At 38.5% G+C, this 14,622-nt stretch overlaps 1 protein-coding gene across 2 annotated transcripts in view; it reads right to left on the bottom strand.

The window, feature by feature from the left end:
• Positions 1–14,622, bottom strand: part of pkp4 (plakophilin 4) — a 312,340-nt gene that overhangs the window by 27,025 nt on the left and 270,693 nt on the right. For both annotated transcript variants that reach the window (XM_039757447.1, XM_039757448.1), the window contains exon 12: positions 12,388–12,601. In XM_039757447.1, the coding sequence (XP_039613381.1) occupies positions 12,388–12,601 (214 nt within the window). The remainder of the gene's footprint in view (positions 1–12,387; positions 12,602–14,622) is intronic.

Raw genomic sequence — 14,622 nt, 5'->3', positions numbered from 1 at the left:
TTTTTTAAGCACATCAGCTTGACAGCAGCTTAGATTTTCCAGCACTGACCTGCTGGGTGAATGCTCATCATCAACAGCAGTGGAAAAACAGCTTTTTGGTGGATTACATAGGAATTAAAGCAAAATCCATAAGTCATTGACAGATTTGCCTTAAATTCAATAACTGAAAACAAGGATTTTGTGTTGGGCATGGTTAAAAAAATGTATCACGTTTGTCCACCTCATCTGTTAAGAATGCCTATGAAATGCAGTGGTCAGTATCAGAACCTTAGGTACCTTAAATGTTTCACTAATCACATCTCAAATGAGAAGATGAATATTAGCAACATAAAAACTTTTTTGAAGAAATATTTGGCAGTATGACTGAGAAGTGCATGGGCTCTGGCTCTGTGACCCTGAATTGGATTAAATGGGGTTGAGAATATTATGTATGTATGCTATAAAGTTCTACACAAGATCACATCTGCTGTATTAGCAAAAAATAAAAAAAGTCACTTTCTAATTTCCATGTTTTTACTTTTGTTTACATAAATCCTTTCATTGTGTCACTTATATTAGCATAATGTCATATTTGTGCATGGTAGTTGTTTTATAGCACTGGTAGACCGCGTACGATTTCTAATTACAAATTTTAGGAAAAACTGAAATCACTGTTTTAGGCATGTATTCTATATAAATATATATATAAAGCTTTTGTCAGGCCAGTTTTCAATTCTACATTGCCTTACTGTAGGTGTATGCGTGGATAAGTTGTATTTGGGTCCTGAAACAGAGTGACACTCCATCAACAGCTGGTTCATAATTAGAAAGAAGGTATGAAATCAGATGGATTATCGTTAAAAGTAAATTATAATATAAAATGAGTATTCATTTCCCAAGGCTGTCAGGTATAGTGGGTTGAGGAACAATTGTGTCACACAGAAAAATAATTAGTGTGCATCTACTTTATGCCTGAGCCCATCTATCCAGCCCAAGGAATAGCATATAATATTTATAGTAATAGTATTTAAAAGCAAACAGAAGTAAAATGAGGGATAATAAAATCACACTACCTTGTTTGCACTTATGCACAATTTTATTTCCCAGAGGCCAATCCACATCAATATGCCTCAAACAGCTTCACCACAGACCCAAGTCAGAAACCTCTAAGGAAAAGATTCAAGCTGCCTATCAAAATGTGTGCACTCTGTGAACAGGCAAGATGTCCATCTAGATGAATAAGTTAAAGGAAACGACCGAGTCAGATGAAGCAATCCGTTTAAGGCACAATGAGAGCCGCAGAGACTGTCATTCACTTACTGTCTGCTACAACAAACTGTGAGTCTTGTTACCTTGTTCCAAAACTTTGGAGGGTTACAATTTTGTAAATATTAGTATCTTTTTTGTTATTATTATTCATTTTTATTATTAAGAGAATAAAATCATCATGTTTTAGAGACAATGTCATTGTAAAGACTCACTTATCTGGTAAACCTGCCCTCTTGGAACTGAAAAGGACAGCATGAATTACAGAAGAGTTAAAAGGGCAGCACAATGGTCTTCTAAGTGCATCCTTACCTGCCCACCACAAGGGTAGGATGCACTTTCAGCTTTGTACATCTGTGATACTGAATCCTTTCGTGCTAAGTTCACCTTAGTGGCTTCCTAACGTTAACACTGAGGTTAACTTAACAACGGAGCTTCTCCATCTCATACTTTAAAACTGCAGTTTCTACATTTGGACTTTTCACAAACTCTACTCCTCTCCTGTACCCAAGCCAACTGTAATGTCTGTCACCTTCTACATACATGAAGTTCACCGTTTTATATTCTTGCTGGATGTCAAAACATTGCCAAGCTTTACTTAGTCTCCATGATTATTTTCCCTTTATTATTTTATTTCTACTGGCGTTCTGAATCTCACAGTGTTAGTCCTTGTAATGGTGCTTGCCTTGAAAGACGGCACATACAACAAAGTCAACACTTAACATATCCTATGTATTTTTTTTTTCAAGGTGGGAGGAAATTAAGTGCTGCTAAAATGGGATAACATGTTGTACAAACTCAACAGGAATCAAAGGCACTAACCACTGCACACTTTAGGCTCACACCTATGCACTTTCATATTCTGTTCTGGATCTGTGCTGCTGTTCATTTACAGATTTAAGACATCTTAAAACAGGAACATACAGGGGTGTCCTGGAGGGCCCATCTTTGACACTGCTTCTTCTTCACAGCTCTAAGTTTCTGTTCAAGTCCTAGCCTGACCTGTGACCATGAACTGGATTAAGTAGGTTTGATAACAGAAGGAAGAAGCATACAGAACTGTTAGTTTGAGAGTTAACTAAATATTGTAAATATTCTGGATAATAAATTTATCAACAAGACCATAATGATCACAGACAAAGCCTGAAGGAGTTTCTGTACAAGGGTGGCTGTGTCTTCATCGGTGCCATCTGGTCAAAGCCTTGGGTTGTGAGCTTATTGCAAGCATTCATAATGCATGTCGACTGCGTTTAGAAAAATGGGTCCTGGACCACCAAGTCTTGCAATTTCTGGCTTATTTATCCACCTATCTGTTTTAATGAGAACTTAATTATTGCATGTAATTGCAAACCTTGACTAATCAATCACTTTCTTTCTTCACTCAGACCTGCAGAGTCAGAAGCCCACTGCCTGTGTCTGTTCATTTTAATTTTGTCTTTGTTTAAACTGTCTTACTAATTAAGAATTTTGTTACAATAAATAATTAGCAAACCCTAGTACAAATCCCCAATGTGCAGTAATCAGAAACAGCACTGCTTTAAAAATGTGAACAAAATCCTTGCTTCTAAAAAGTATTTGCCATTTATAACCTGATATACTGCAATCACAAAGAGTGCATCCATTAAAAAGGGCAATTAAATGCACGATTCTCTATCTAATTAAAATGGTTAACAAGAAAACCAGAAGCCAAGCATTTCCTTAGAAGCAGGATTGATTGAGTGGGCTAAATTACTTCTTGCTATAGGTTCTTTTTATCTGAACTACCAAAGCTATATAAGGTACATAAAAGAAAAATCTAAGCATTGTACTTTATTAAAAGTCAGACTTGGTGAATGCTTTAGTAGCCACTTCCATCTTGTTGCACTGTTTGAGCCCTTAAACTAAACATTTGCCTTCTACATTTTTGGAGAAATTACACTCATCCTGTTTGTTTGTCCTTTGTTTTCTTTTATTTTAGTGCTTTCATTCCACAGTAGATCAGTATGCATACTTTACCTCATATTTTGTTTACATTTAAAGGAGCTTTTTTGGTATCTAAAATGACTTAGAAATCATACTGTACGCTTGTATCTGTGTTTCAAACAGCAGTCCTGACAGCATTGAAACCCTGCACAGTTTGCCAGTGGTGGTGACTGAACTGTCAACCATGTGCTTCAGTGTCTAGTACCAAAACCTTACAGATGGGTTTATGGGTAGCGGCCAACAGTCACACAAGAGGTTTGTTTTATCCAATGGACAACAACTGGGCTAAAACAGAATTGAACAGTACCGTCATGTCAAAAATGATACAAATCTAATCTGACACATTGGACTGTGCTGGTTTTTCTACAACATGATATCAGCTGAGAACGACTGTAGACTATTTTGTATATTTTGTCAGTGTCCGGCCTTTATACAACTGTAAGAAACAGGTTATCATTTGGCACAAATAATCTAGATGAAATGAACACTTGTTCTGTTTTATTTAAAAACTGACAAATCAATGATCATCACAAATATATACACAGATATGATAAATTAATTACTAATTAACACACTAGACTTTCTGAGTTTGAAAGGCCAACATAAACCAAGGTCCACGTATTCAGAATCTGCAAGGAATATTCAAGAGCTCAAAGTGGATTATTGTACAGCTTAGATGACTATCTGCTTCAGAAAGCTAACGGGCCTTCAGGGCCAAGAGACCGAAGTAAGCCACTAAGGATTAAAAGTAGCAAATAAACACTGGCTGTCATTCCCAAATACAAGTCTTGCAATTGCAATGGATTATCATTAAAAGTAAATTATTATATACAGTGTGTGTGTGTATATATATATATATACAGTGGTGTGAAAAACTATTTGCCCCCTTCCTGATTTCTTATTCTTTTGCATGTTTGTCACACAAAATGTTTCTGATCATCAAACACATTTAACCATTAGTCAAATATAACACAAGTAAACACAAAATGCAGTTTTTAAATGATGGTTTTTATTATTTAGGGAGAAAAAAAAAAATCCAAACCTACATGGCCCTGTGTGAAAAAGTAATTGCCCCCTTGTTAAAAAATCACCTAACTGTGGTGTATCACACCTGAGTTCAATTTCCGTAGCCACCCCAGGCCTGATTACTGCCACACCTGTTTCAATCAAGAAATCACTTAAATAGGAGCTGCCTGACACAGAGAAGTAGACCAAAAGCACCTCAAAAGCTAGACATCATGCCAAGATCCAAAGAAATTCAGAAACAAATGAGAACAGAAGTCATTGAGATCTATCAGTCTGGTAAAGGTTATAAAGCCATTTCTAAAGCTTTGGGACTCCAGCGAACCACAGTGAGAGCCATTATCCACAAATGGCAAAAACATGGAACAGTGGTGAACCTTCCCAGGAATGGCCGGCCGACCAAAATTACCCCAAGAGTGCAGAGGCGACTCATTCGAGAGGTCACAAAGACCCCAGGACAACGTCTAAAGAACTGCAGGCCTCACTTGCTCAATTAAGGTCAGTGTTCACAACTCCACCATAAGAAAGAGACTGGGCAAAACGGCCTGCATGGCAGATTTCCAAGACGCAAACCACTGTTAAGCTAAAAGAACATTAGGGCTCGCCTCAATGATTGCCAAGACTTTTGGGAAAATACCTTGTGGACTGATGAGACAAAAGTTGAACTTTTTGGAAGGCAAATGTCCCGTTACATCTGGCGTAAAAGGAACACAGCATTTCAGAAAAAGAACATCATACCAACAGTAAAATATGGTGGTGGTAGTGTGATGGTCTGGGGTTGTTTTGCTGCTTCAGGACCTGGAAGGCTTGCTTTGATAGATGGAACCATGAATTCTACTGTCTACCAAAAATCCTGAAGGAGAATGTCCGGCCATCTGCTCGTCAACTCAAGCTGAAACGATCTTGGGTACTGCAACAGGACAATGACCCAAAACACACCAGCAAATCCACCTCTGAATGGCTGAAGAAAAACAAAATGAAGACTTTGGAGTGGCTTAGTCAAAGTCCTGACCTGAATCCAATTGAGATGCTATGGCATGACCTTAAAAGGCAGTTCATGCTAGAAAACCCTCAAATAAAGCAGAATTACAACAATTCTGCAAAGATGAGTGGGCCAAAATTCCTCCAGAGCTGTAAAAGACTCATTGCAAGTTATACATAAACGCTTGATTGCAGTTATTGCTGCTAAGGGTGGCCCAACCAGTTATTAGGTTCAGGGGCAATTACTTTTTCACACAGGGCCATGTAGGTTTGGATTTTTTTTTCTCCCTAAATAATAAAAACCATCATTTAAAAACTGCATTTTGTGTTTACTTGTGTTATATTTGACTAATGGTTAAATGTGTTTGATGATCAGAAACATTTTGTGTGACAAACATGCAAAAGAATAAGAAATCAGGAAGGGGGCAAATAGTTTTTCACACCACTGTATGTATGTATGTATATATATATATATATATATATATATATATATATACACATACACAATATTATTTTAACAAAGCACACTTGTATAGTCTGTCTCATTTGTGTTAGTACCCGTGTGTTTCGACACGTATTGGTTGTTTCTTTCCTTAATGGCAAATTCGATCCCTTGGCTCTGAAGAAGGGGATAATTCCAGAAATACGTTAGCCTTTTCAAACTGATACAATCCAAGCTGGACACTCCACTTTAAGCTCTTTAATATTCCCTTCAGACTCTGAATATGTTGACCTTGCTTCACATTAGCCTTTTGAGCATGAAGAACTCACTTTGTTCATTAGCCAAGATTTATCATATTTATCTATTGTATATATGTGTGGTGATTATTGATGTGTCAGTTTTCAAATAAACAGAGCAAGTGTTTGTTTGATGTAAATTATTCGTTTTGAATAATAATCTGTTCCTTACTATTTTCTTCTAAATTAGTATCATTCATTATGCCAATACCAGTATAATTAAGGAAGTACTCAAATATGACATTTTATGATTTAATCGCACAAGCCTAATGCCTTTCCCATTTGCCTTTCATATCAATCCCCACTAATTTAAAGTTTCTTCTTTTTTAGGTAAAAACGGATTTTAGCAAAACTGCAATTAGTGGAATAAATATTAATCTTGTGATACAAACATTGTCCGACATTGTGGTGATATTTTGGAAGATGCCAAAATTCACCTTACCCAGTTCTTTTATTAGACCAAATGAAAAAGCTGTTGCCAGCATTGGCCTGAGTGGACCAAGTGAACTAGTCCAGGATAATCCCACACTTATACTTTGAAATACACAAGAAGTCTAGCAATTCAATTCTGCTGATAGTAATGGATAACCTTCTGTTTTTTGCCGGTCTGTATCACTGACTCAGTAATCATTGAATGTACGGTGATTTGTAAAACACCAGCCTGAAGCCTGACTCCATAAATGACAGTTCATCTGAGTGGTGGCGTTTCTGGGTTTTTTTCTTCAAGTTGTGTTACTGAAAAAAATTATGGACATAAGTAAGCATCGTAAATCTGCTACAGACATTTTTATTCCCATAGGTAGGAATGTTTTATGTCCTGTAGTCTTATTGGGCAAAAACTGTAACAGCTTGCATTAACACGTCTATATGAAGTAGAGATATAAATGCTGGGTGAAACGGCTTCCCTTTTTTATTTCAAATGAATGGCAGAAAATGCCACACATGGAATAGAAAGCTAATTAGCCATATTTCAGATGTGTTTCAGTAAACCTTAGAAATAAACAACTCCCTACCATATGATAATGTCTATAAATCTGCATGCTACAGCTTATTGCTTCCCTCTATCTTGAGGAAACAGACATGCAGCTGTAAGAAGTTTCATTACTGTTTTAAAATATGCTTATAATATTCTTTGCTTGTGTGCATGTGTCTCCTGAGCAGAAATGTAAAAATTACTGCCTCAGCGTCTCGTTATTTTTTTCTTTCCCTTAAAGACATACAGTACAACAGTTGAGAGACTGGAAATCCTGAATTTTACTGCCTTCCGAATGACTGAAACATTTGTACAAACACCTAATTTACTAAGGTCCAGTTACGCAGGATTCACACACATTCACAAATAATGCATTTGTGTCAAAATCATCTGGGTGGAAAAGATTTTTATTTTTCAACTAGTAAATTTATTAAAGAACTCTCTGTGGCATCTGGGGTTCAAGTTCTCATAGGGTAAGCTCAGCATTTTTCAAGTTGGCATGATTATTTTATTTTCACAATAGTGACAGATTTGTCTGACACATGCCTTGTTGACTAAAGCTGTATATACTCATTTCATACTCTTTTGTCTCCTCAAGAAGGTTATAAAGGAGAAGAATGGGACAATCAGTCCAACACATAAAACAAAAGCAATAAGACGTAATGAAATGTCCACTTCTAAAAGTGGCAATGTTCCTGGATATAATTTTAATACAATACAGTGCATCCGGAAAGTATTCACAGCGCATCACTTTTTCCACATTTTGTTATATTACAGCCTTATTCCAAAATGGATTACATTAAATTTTTTCCTCACAGTTCTACACACAACACCCCATAATGACAAAGTGAAAAACGTTTACTTGAGGTTTCTGCAAATTTATTAAAAATAAAAAAACTGAGAAAGCACATATACATAAGTATTCACAGCCTTTGCCATGAAGCTCCAAATTGAGCTCAGGTGCATCCTGTTTCCCCTGATCATCCTTGAGATGTTTCTGCAGCTTCATTGGAGTCCACCTGTGGTAAATTCAGCTGATTGGACATGATTTGGAAAGGCACACACCTGTCTATAGAAGGTCCCACAGTTGACAGTTCATGTCAGAGCACAAACCAAGCATGAAGTCAAAGGAATTGTCTGTAGATCTCCGAGACAGGATTGTCTCAAGGCACAAATCTGGGGAAGGTTACAGAAAAATGTCTGTTGCTTTGAAGGTCCCAATGAGCACAGTGGCCTCCATCATCCGTAAGTGGAAGAAGTTCGAAACCACCAGGACTCTTCCTAGAGCTGGCTGGCCATCTAAACTGAGCAATCGGGGGAGAAGGGCCTTAGTCAAGGAGGTGACCAAGAAGGTCACTCTGTCAGAACTCCAGAGGTCCTCTGTGGAGAGAGGAGAACCTTCTAGAAGGACAACCATCTCTACAGCAATCCACCAATCAGGCCTTTATGGTACAGTGGCCAGACGGAAGCCACTCCTTAGTAAAAGGCACATGGCAGCCCGCCTGCAGTTTGCCAAATGGCACCTTAAGGACTCTCAGACCATGATAAATAAAATTGGCACAAAGATTGAACTCTTTGGTATGAATGCCAGGCGTCACGTTTGGAGGAAACCAGGCACCGCTCATCACCAGGCCAATACCATCCCTACAGTGAAGCATGGTGGTGGCAGCATCATGCTGTGGGGATGTTTTTCAGCGGCAGGAACTGGGAGACTAGTCAGGATAAAGTGAAAGATGACTGCAGCAATGTACAGAAACATCCTGGATGAAAACCTGCTCCAGAGCGCTCTTGACCTCAGACTGGGGTGACGGTTCATCTTTCAGCAGGACAACGACCCTAAGCACACAGCCAAGATATCAAAGGAGTGGCCTCAGGACAACTCTGTGAATGTCCTTGAGTGGCCCAGCCAGAGCCCAGACTTGAATCCGATTGAACATCTCTGGAGAGATCTTAAAATGGCTGTGCACGGATGCTTCCCATCCAACCTGATGGAGCTTGAGAGGTGCTGCAAAGAGGAATGGGCAAAACTGGCCAAGGATAGGTGTGCCAAGCTTGTGGCATCATATTCAAAAAGACTTGTGGCTGTAATTGCTGCGAAAAGTTCATCGACAAAGTGTTGAGCAAAGGCTGTGAATACTTATGTACAGTACATGTGATTTCTCAGTTTTTTTATTTTTAATAAATTTGCAAAAACCTCAAGTAAACTTTTTTCACGTTGTCATTATGGGGTGTTGTGTGTAGAATTCTGAGGAAAAAAATTAATTTAATCCATTTAGGAATAAGGCTGTAACATAACAAAATGTGGAAAAAGTGATGCGCTGTCAATACTTTCCGGATGCACTGTATATTCCATTTTTGTGACATGGCAGTTTTAGAAATACATACTAATTGGTAAAGCAATATATTTTTGAGACTAAATGTACAGCTGACTGTTGAATGTTTGTATTTAGACCTGTAGTGAGGATTATCACTTGGTTACTGAAAATTCAAGCCCATCCTTGCCACAAAATATTGCCACAAAATACAGGCATGTGGCACATTGGACAGCCATGAAGAGAATGCCAAAAGCAAACAACTTGGCTCCGGCAGAATGGTTTTCTTTTGCTGCATGGCATGCATCCCTTACCAACAGATATTTATGTTGGATTCAAGCAGAACGGGAATTATGCAGTGGCATCTGGTAGAGCAGACCCCCAGCCATCTTGGGGGTAAACACCTCTTAATACAAAAAGTTAGGCTGTAGGGCCAGGCATCAAAACTCATCTGGAATTACCTTTCTGTCTGAGTGAAAAACACAAAGTGTAAGCCAGTTTGTACATACACAAACCTCACAACATAAATGACGCATGTGAAGTAAAGTGATGTATGACAAAAGCCTGTCTTAATCATTATTTTGAAATTACAGTTTAAATAGTAAAATTTCCATATTTTTTGTCTCTTACCAAAGGTTCACAATTGTTTCTTTCGAGGGAGTGCTTGTGAAATTCTAGGGGCTGACCACCGACTCCCCCAACCTACATATTTCACAAAATATTTTCAAGGAAACAGTGGACAATTTCTGGTTAGGTTGTTACCTCTAAATATCTTTATTGACAATAAAGTAGCGTTGGACTATGTTTATTTTGCTGAATGACTCATTGTTCTAAAATCCTCATATAAGTATGTATGCAACAGTTTAGCTATATGGCTATTTTGTGCTAAACAGATACAGACAAATGTTTTGTATCCGAATCAATCATGATTTCCTAGCAGATCACCTTAAAGTCAACTCACACTGGCCACTGTCAATGGAGAGTAGGTAGGTGGTCTTCTGTCAGAAACGGAAGAATTAAAAATCAGAGAAAGTAACTACTTCCAACATAATTATGGCATCATAAATATAGCTGTGAAATGGAGAAAACATGTTTTGTAGTGCTGGCATATTGCCACTTCAGAGTGCACAGATTTTAACACTAGACTCCCTGCAGCCTTCAAAAAAAGCCGTAATGCCTTAAATCCCTTCGCATCTCTTCATCAGCGTCTTTTGTTTTGCAAATGCCTCAGTCAGCACAAGCAGCAAGCAGTCTGCTATCCCATTCCCCACCGATGCGGCTGAAGTTCTCCCAGCTCAAGTCTGTTTACCTGGGAGGGAGTGAGGTGCTTTGAGTTGTACAGGGTTAATAATATATCGTTATTTGGAATACATGCATTTCATTTGTGTAAATGTTAGAGTAAAGTAGTAGAAGTAAATCATTCAGTTTACATGCTGCTGTCAATTACTACAACATGGAAAAAGTTTCTGTTTTAGTAATGTGTTCAGCATTTCTTGCCATCCAACATTTACCGAGATCATTGTAGACATGGAACACACATGAAATACATTGTGGACTATGGACGGCCAGTCATCCCGGTCAATGCCCCCAGATGGAGCCCTCCCCTCCTTGCAGCATCAAGGTGCCCCGAATGCCAGCACGGAATCATGGACATTGGAGTTTTCCTTCACAGCCCTGCTGGATACCCTGGGGGCCACCAGAGAACGTTGCAGGGAGGTCCAGGAATTGTTATTTGCCCTATAACCCGGAAGTACGTCTTACTCACAGCGACAGGGGAAATGACATACATTTGGGATGAAGAAGAGGAGTTTTGATCTGACCCGGAAGTGCTAGGAAGTCACATGGACTGAGGGTTCAGAAGGATTTCCGGGTCATTGACTATAAAGTACTGTGCGAGATCCCAGGTGGACGAGCTGAGTTGGGAGGAAGGGAACAACGCGTCTGGGAGAGTGGAGGATTTATTGTTATTGTATTGATTATTGGATGAGTTATGGAGTGTAGGGTGCTTTGTGCACTGTTGTGTCCAAATAAAAATTATTATTGCACTTTTACCTGGTGTCTGGTCTGAGGGTTCAAGGGGACAACAGCGCCCCCTATCTGTCACAGCATGTATTTCAAATAACGATATATATATATAAAACTCAAGACACCTCACTCGGAGATAAACAGACTTGAGCTGGGAGAACTTCAGCTGTGTCAGAGGGGGATGAGATAGCCAATGCTTGCTGATTGACACATTTGCAAAACAAACACTGATGAAGATGTGCGAAGGAATTTAAGGTGGCCTGGCATTACGACTTTTTTCAGAGGTTTCAGGGATTCTAGTATTACGAGTTCTGCCCCAGTACCCCTCTGTAAGCGTCTCATAGAAATGGTGTGGTGTAATAAAAGAGCTTCAGTCAACAAAACAAGTGTGTGGAGCAAATGACAGCATAGCACTGCCGTGAAAAAAACAATCTTAACTTTAAAATAACTGAACCCATACTTTAAGGAGGCTGACACCAAATCAACAGCAGTCATTCATTTCAAACGAGCATTACCTGAAGTTCATTATGCTTCCCTTTCAATACAACAGGATCCATTGCTGTGCTAAGCACAGATGGCTCTGTGTCTCTTTTCTTTACTGCTTAGCCCCTTATTTCACAACCTAGATTCTGCATTTAGCAAGCCTCCTGTTGTACATTTTCACACGCTACCTTCATCATTAATTTAAAGATGTTCTTAAAATGTACAATTCCATGGTGTATTAGATGTAAAGTCTTTGTTTTAGTGACATAAATTACACGGTGCATTCATGCTTCTGCCCCTAAAATCCAACAGCTTTTCATTTCCATTATACCAAGAGGTTTATTTTTTTCTTAGCTCTGAACGGATGAAATCCTTCTATTCAGGAGAACGGCACTGCAAAAAAATGTAGCCATTACTTAGATGGGGAGGAATTGTCTTGTTAATACTAAATTTTTTATGAAACTTTTTATATTCCATTTGCTGTTTCTTGAAGGCTTCTTGTTAGATAGTCATAAAGATATTTTCACATTTATTAAATCTTTTAATAATTAATAAACCTATTTTTAATTATCAAAAAAGGCAAAATGTTAGAAGTAATGCAAGTAGAATGCACTTCAGAGAACGAGCATGCTAAGACCCGCTTACCAGTGACAAGTTCTCGAATTTCAGCGTCTACAGTTTTTCTTAACAGTCGCAGCAAGGCAGGAACACCACCAGCATTCCGCACAGCTATTTTGTTTTCGTCAGTAGCTTTTCCATAAACAAGATTTCTTAGGGCCCCACAAGCATTTTTTTGAACTTCCAAAACTTTATGGTCTAGATGGTCAACCAAATACTTGATTCCTCCAAGTCGGCATACCTAACAAAGAAACAGACAGACACACACAATCTAGCGTCAGTGGTTCATCAGTTAAAACGTACAGCTAGAGATATCTGGAAAACTCTCCTATAGTAACAGACAATTTATATCTTTTGGTCTTAGTCTGGCATCTTGACCATTTTCAACCAATTGAGTTTTCAGTGACAGCCTGCTTTCTAATAATACACACAGTAGGCTCTCTGACCAATCGGAATATTCGTTGCAACTACTAGTGCTATGCTATCTTTATTCAGGGTGCTGTTCTCCGAGGACAGCAAGCAGACTTGGGTGTGCAAGCTCACAGACCTGCAGCAATTTCCTGCTGAAAATATATTTGATTCTACTAGAACTATAACCACTGTGCTTTTCTAACTTTTTAAAATGTACATTTTGCACAAGACTAGTAACAGGTCAGCCCACTGCAAACTAACAAGCTAAAACATAACTTTCTTAAACCTGTTTAATTAAATTTGGAGTCACAGGGACTTAAGCTTATCCTGGCAGCATTAAGCATAAGGCAGGAACCAACACTTGACAGGTCAATAGTCCATTGCTGGCTCTCTCATGCAAACACCCACCTTCAGACAACGATAATGTTTTTGGGATGTGGGAGCAAAAAACGATATAATTTAATAATAATTTTAAATGCACCCAGGGTATGTACAGTATGTATGTTGTCTGTATGCTTGAACAGCTTACAGTTTTTAATAATGACACCATACTTCATAGAGCTGGAAAGGTATAATGATGCCGTAAAATTCCAACACTAACTGTCAATTGCTCCCTTACTGGATAGTGATACTGGATACTGGGATACTGGAAATTGCAAGCAGCCAGCTGAAGATCAAATTGTCTACTAGTAATCAAGCTTACTTTTCAGATGCGCATGCTGACAGTTACATTCAGTGATATGTGCCATCTTTGCTGAGAGACCAGTAAATGTCACTTCTCCCCTTGCCCCAGTAGCTGTACTGCATGAGGAAACATGGCTGAAGCGCATCCTTAGGACAATGGGGAGTGTAAGCAGAGGTTTGCATTGATCAGTTAAATAGTCAGCTGCTATATGCGTTGCTTACCTATAGCAGATTATCGTGTGTATGCGCCTGCTGCATATTACATTTAGTGACCCATGCACAGAAAAGCATAAAATGACTGAAAGTGGTGGCATTAGATAAGAAAAATGGCATTCATTTGAAAAGGTGCCTGCTCATATCTGCAGAGTTACTATAACCCAACAGAAGACCTGTCTGTATTGCTTTATTGAGAACTTCCAGTGTTTTACCATAATAAATGAACCTGGTACGAGAAATGGGAATGCTGGATCAGCTTGATGCTGTCTGGAATGGTAGGCTGGGGAAATTCATATGTTGCTGATTTCACAGATTGGCCTACTGATTATGCTTTTATTTAAGTAAAATTATGATTGCTGATGTGGTAGGATATGAGCTTTAATTACAACAGCACTAAAGAATTGAGTATCAAAAGATTAACACTATTTATCTGTCCTTTTTTTCAATTTATTGATTAATGAATAGAAGTTCAATCTTTCAAAGCAACCCGGAATGACTTGGAATGAGGAAATAATGGCCACAGCTAATTTGTACTCTTTAAAACAATGACAGGGATTCCAAACGTAGTAGGGTGTTGTGCTGCATTAGCCACTGTGGATGAAATGAGAAATCAAGCAAAATGACACCTTTTATTGGCTAACTGAACAGATTACAATAAACGAGCCTTTGAAGAAGCTCAGGCCCCTTCTTCAGGCAAGATAATCTTTAATTTTTAGTTAACCAAACTTCTCAAGGGATTCCCAATCAAATTCTTGTCCATTATAAGTTCATTAAGAAGACAACACAAATAAATAAAGACTAAAAACAATTTCTGCACACTGATCCATGTAATCTGAAGTCAGGCCAATTGAAACATGGAATGTGGACACTAACACTCTGGGCCCGCTCCCAAGCTGTCAAAGTGCCATCCTAACCACTGCTGTGTTTAATAGAATCGAACAATTGACCACC

The sequence above is a fragment of the Polypterus senegalus genome, chromosome 6, assembly GCF_016835505.1.
Source record: "Polypterus senegalus isolate Bchr_013 chromosome 6, ASM1683550v1, whole genome shotgun sequence".
Taxonomy (NCBI): domain Eukaryota; kingdom Metazoa; phylum Chordata; class Cladistia; order Polypteriformes; family Polypteridae; genus Polypterus; species Polypterus senegalus.
The sequence above is the reverse complement of the archived record's forward strand: the minus strand, read 5'-3'. Positions and strand labels throughout refer to the sequence as shown.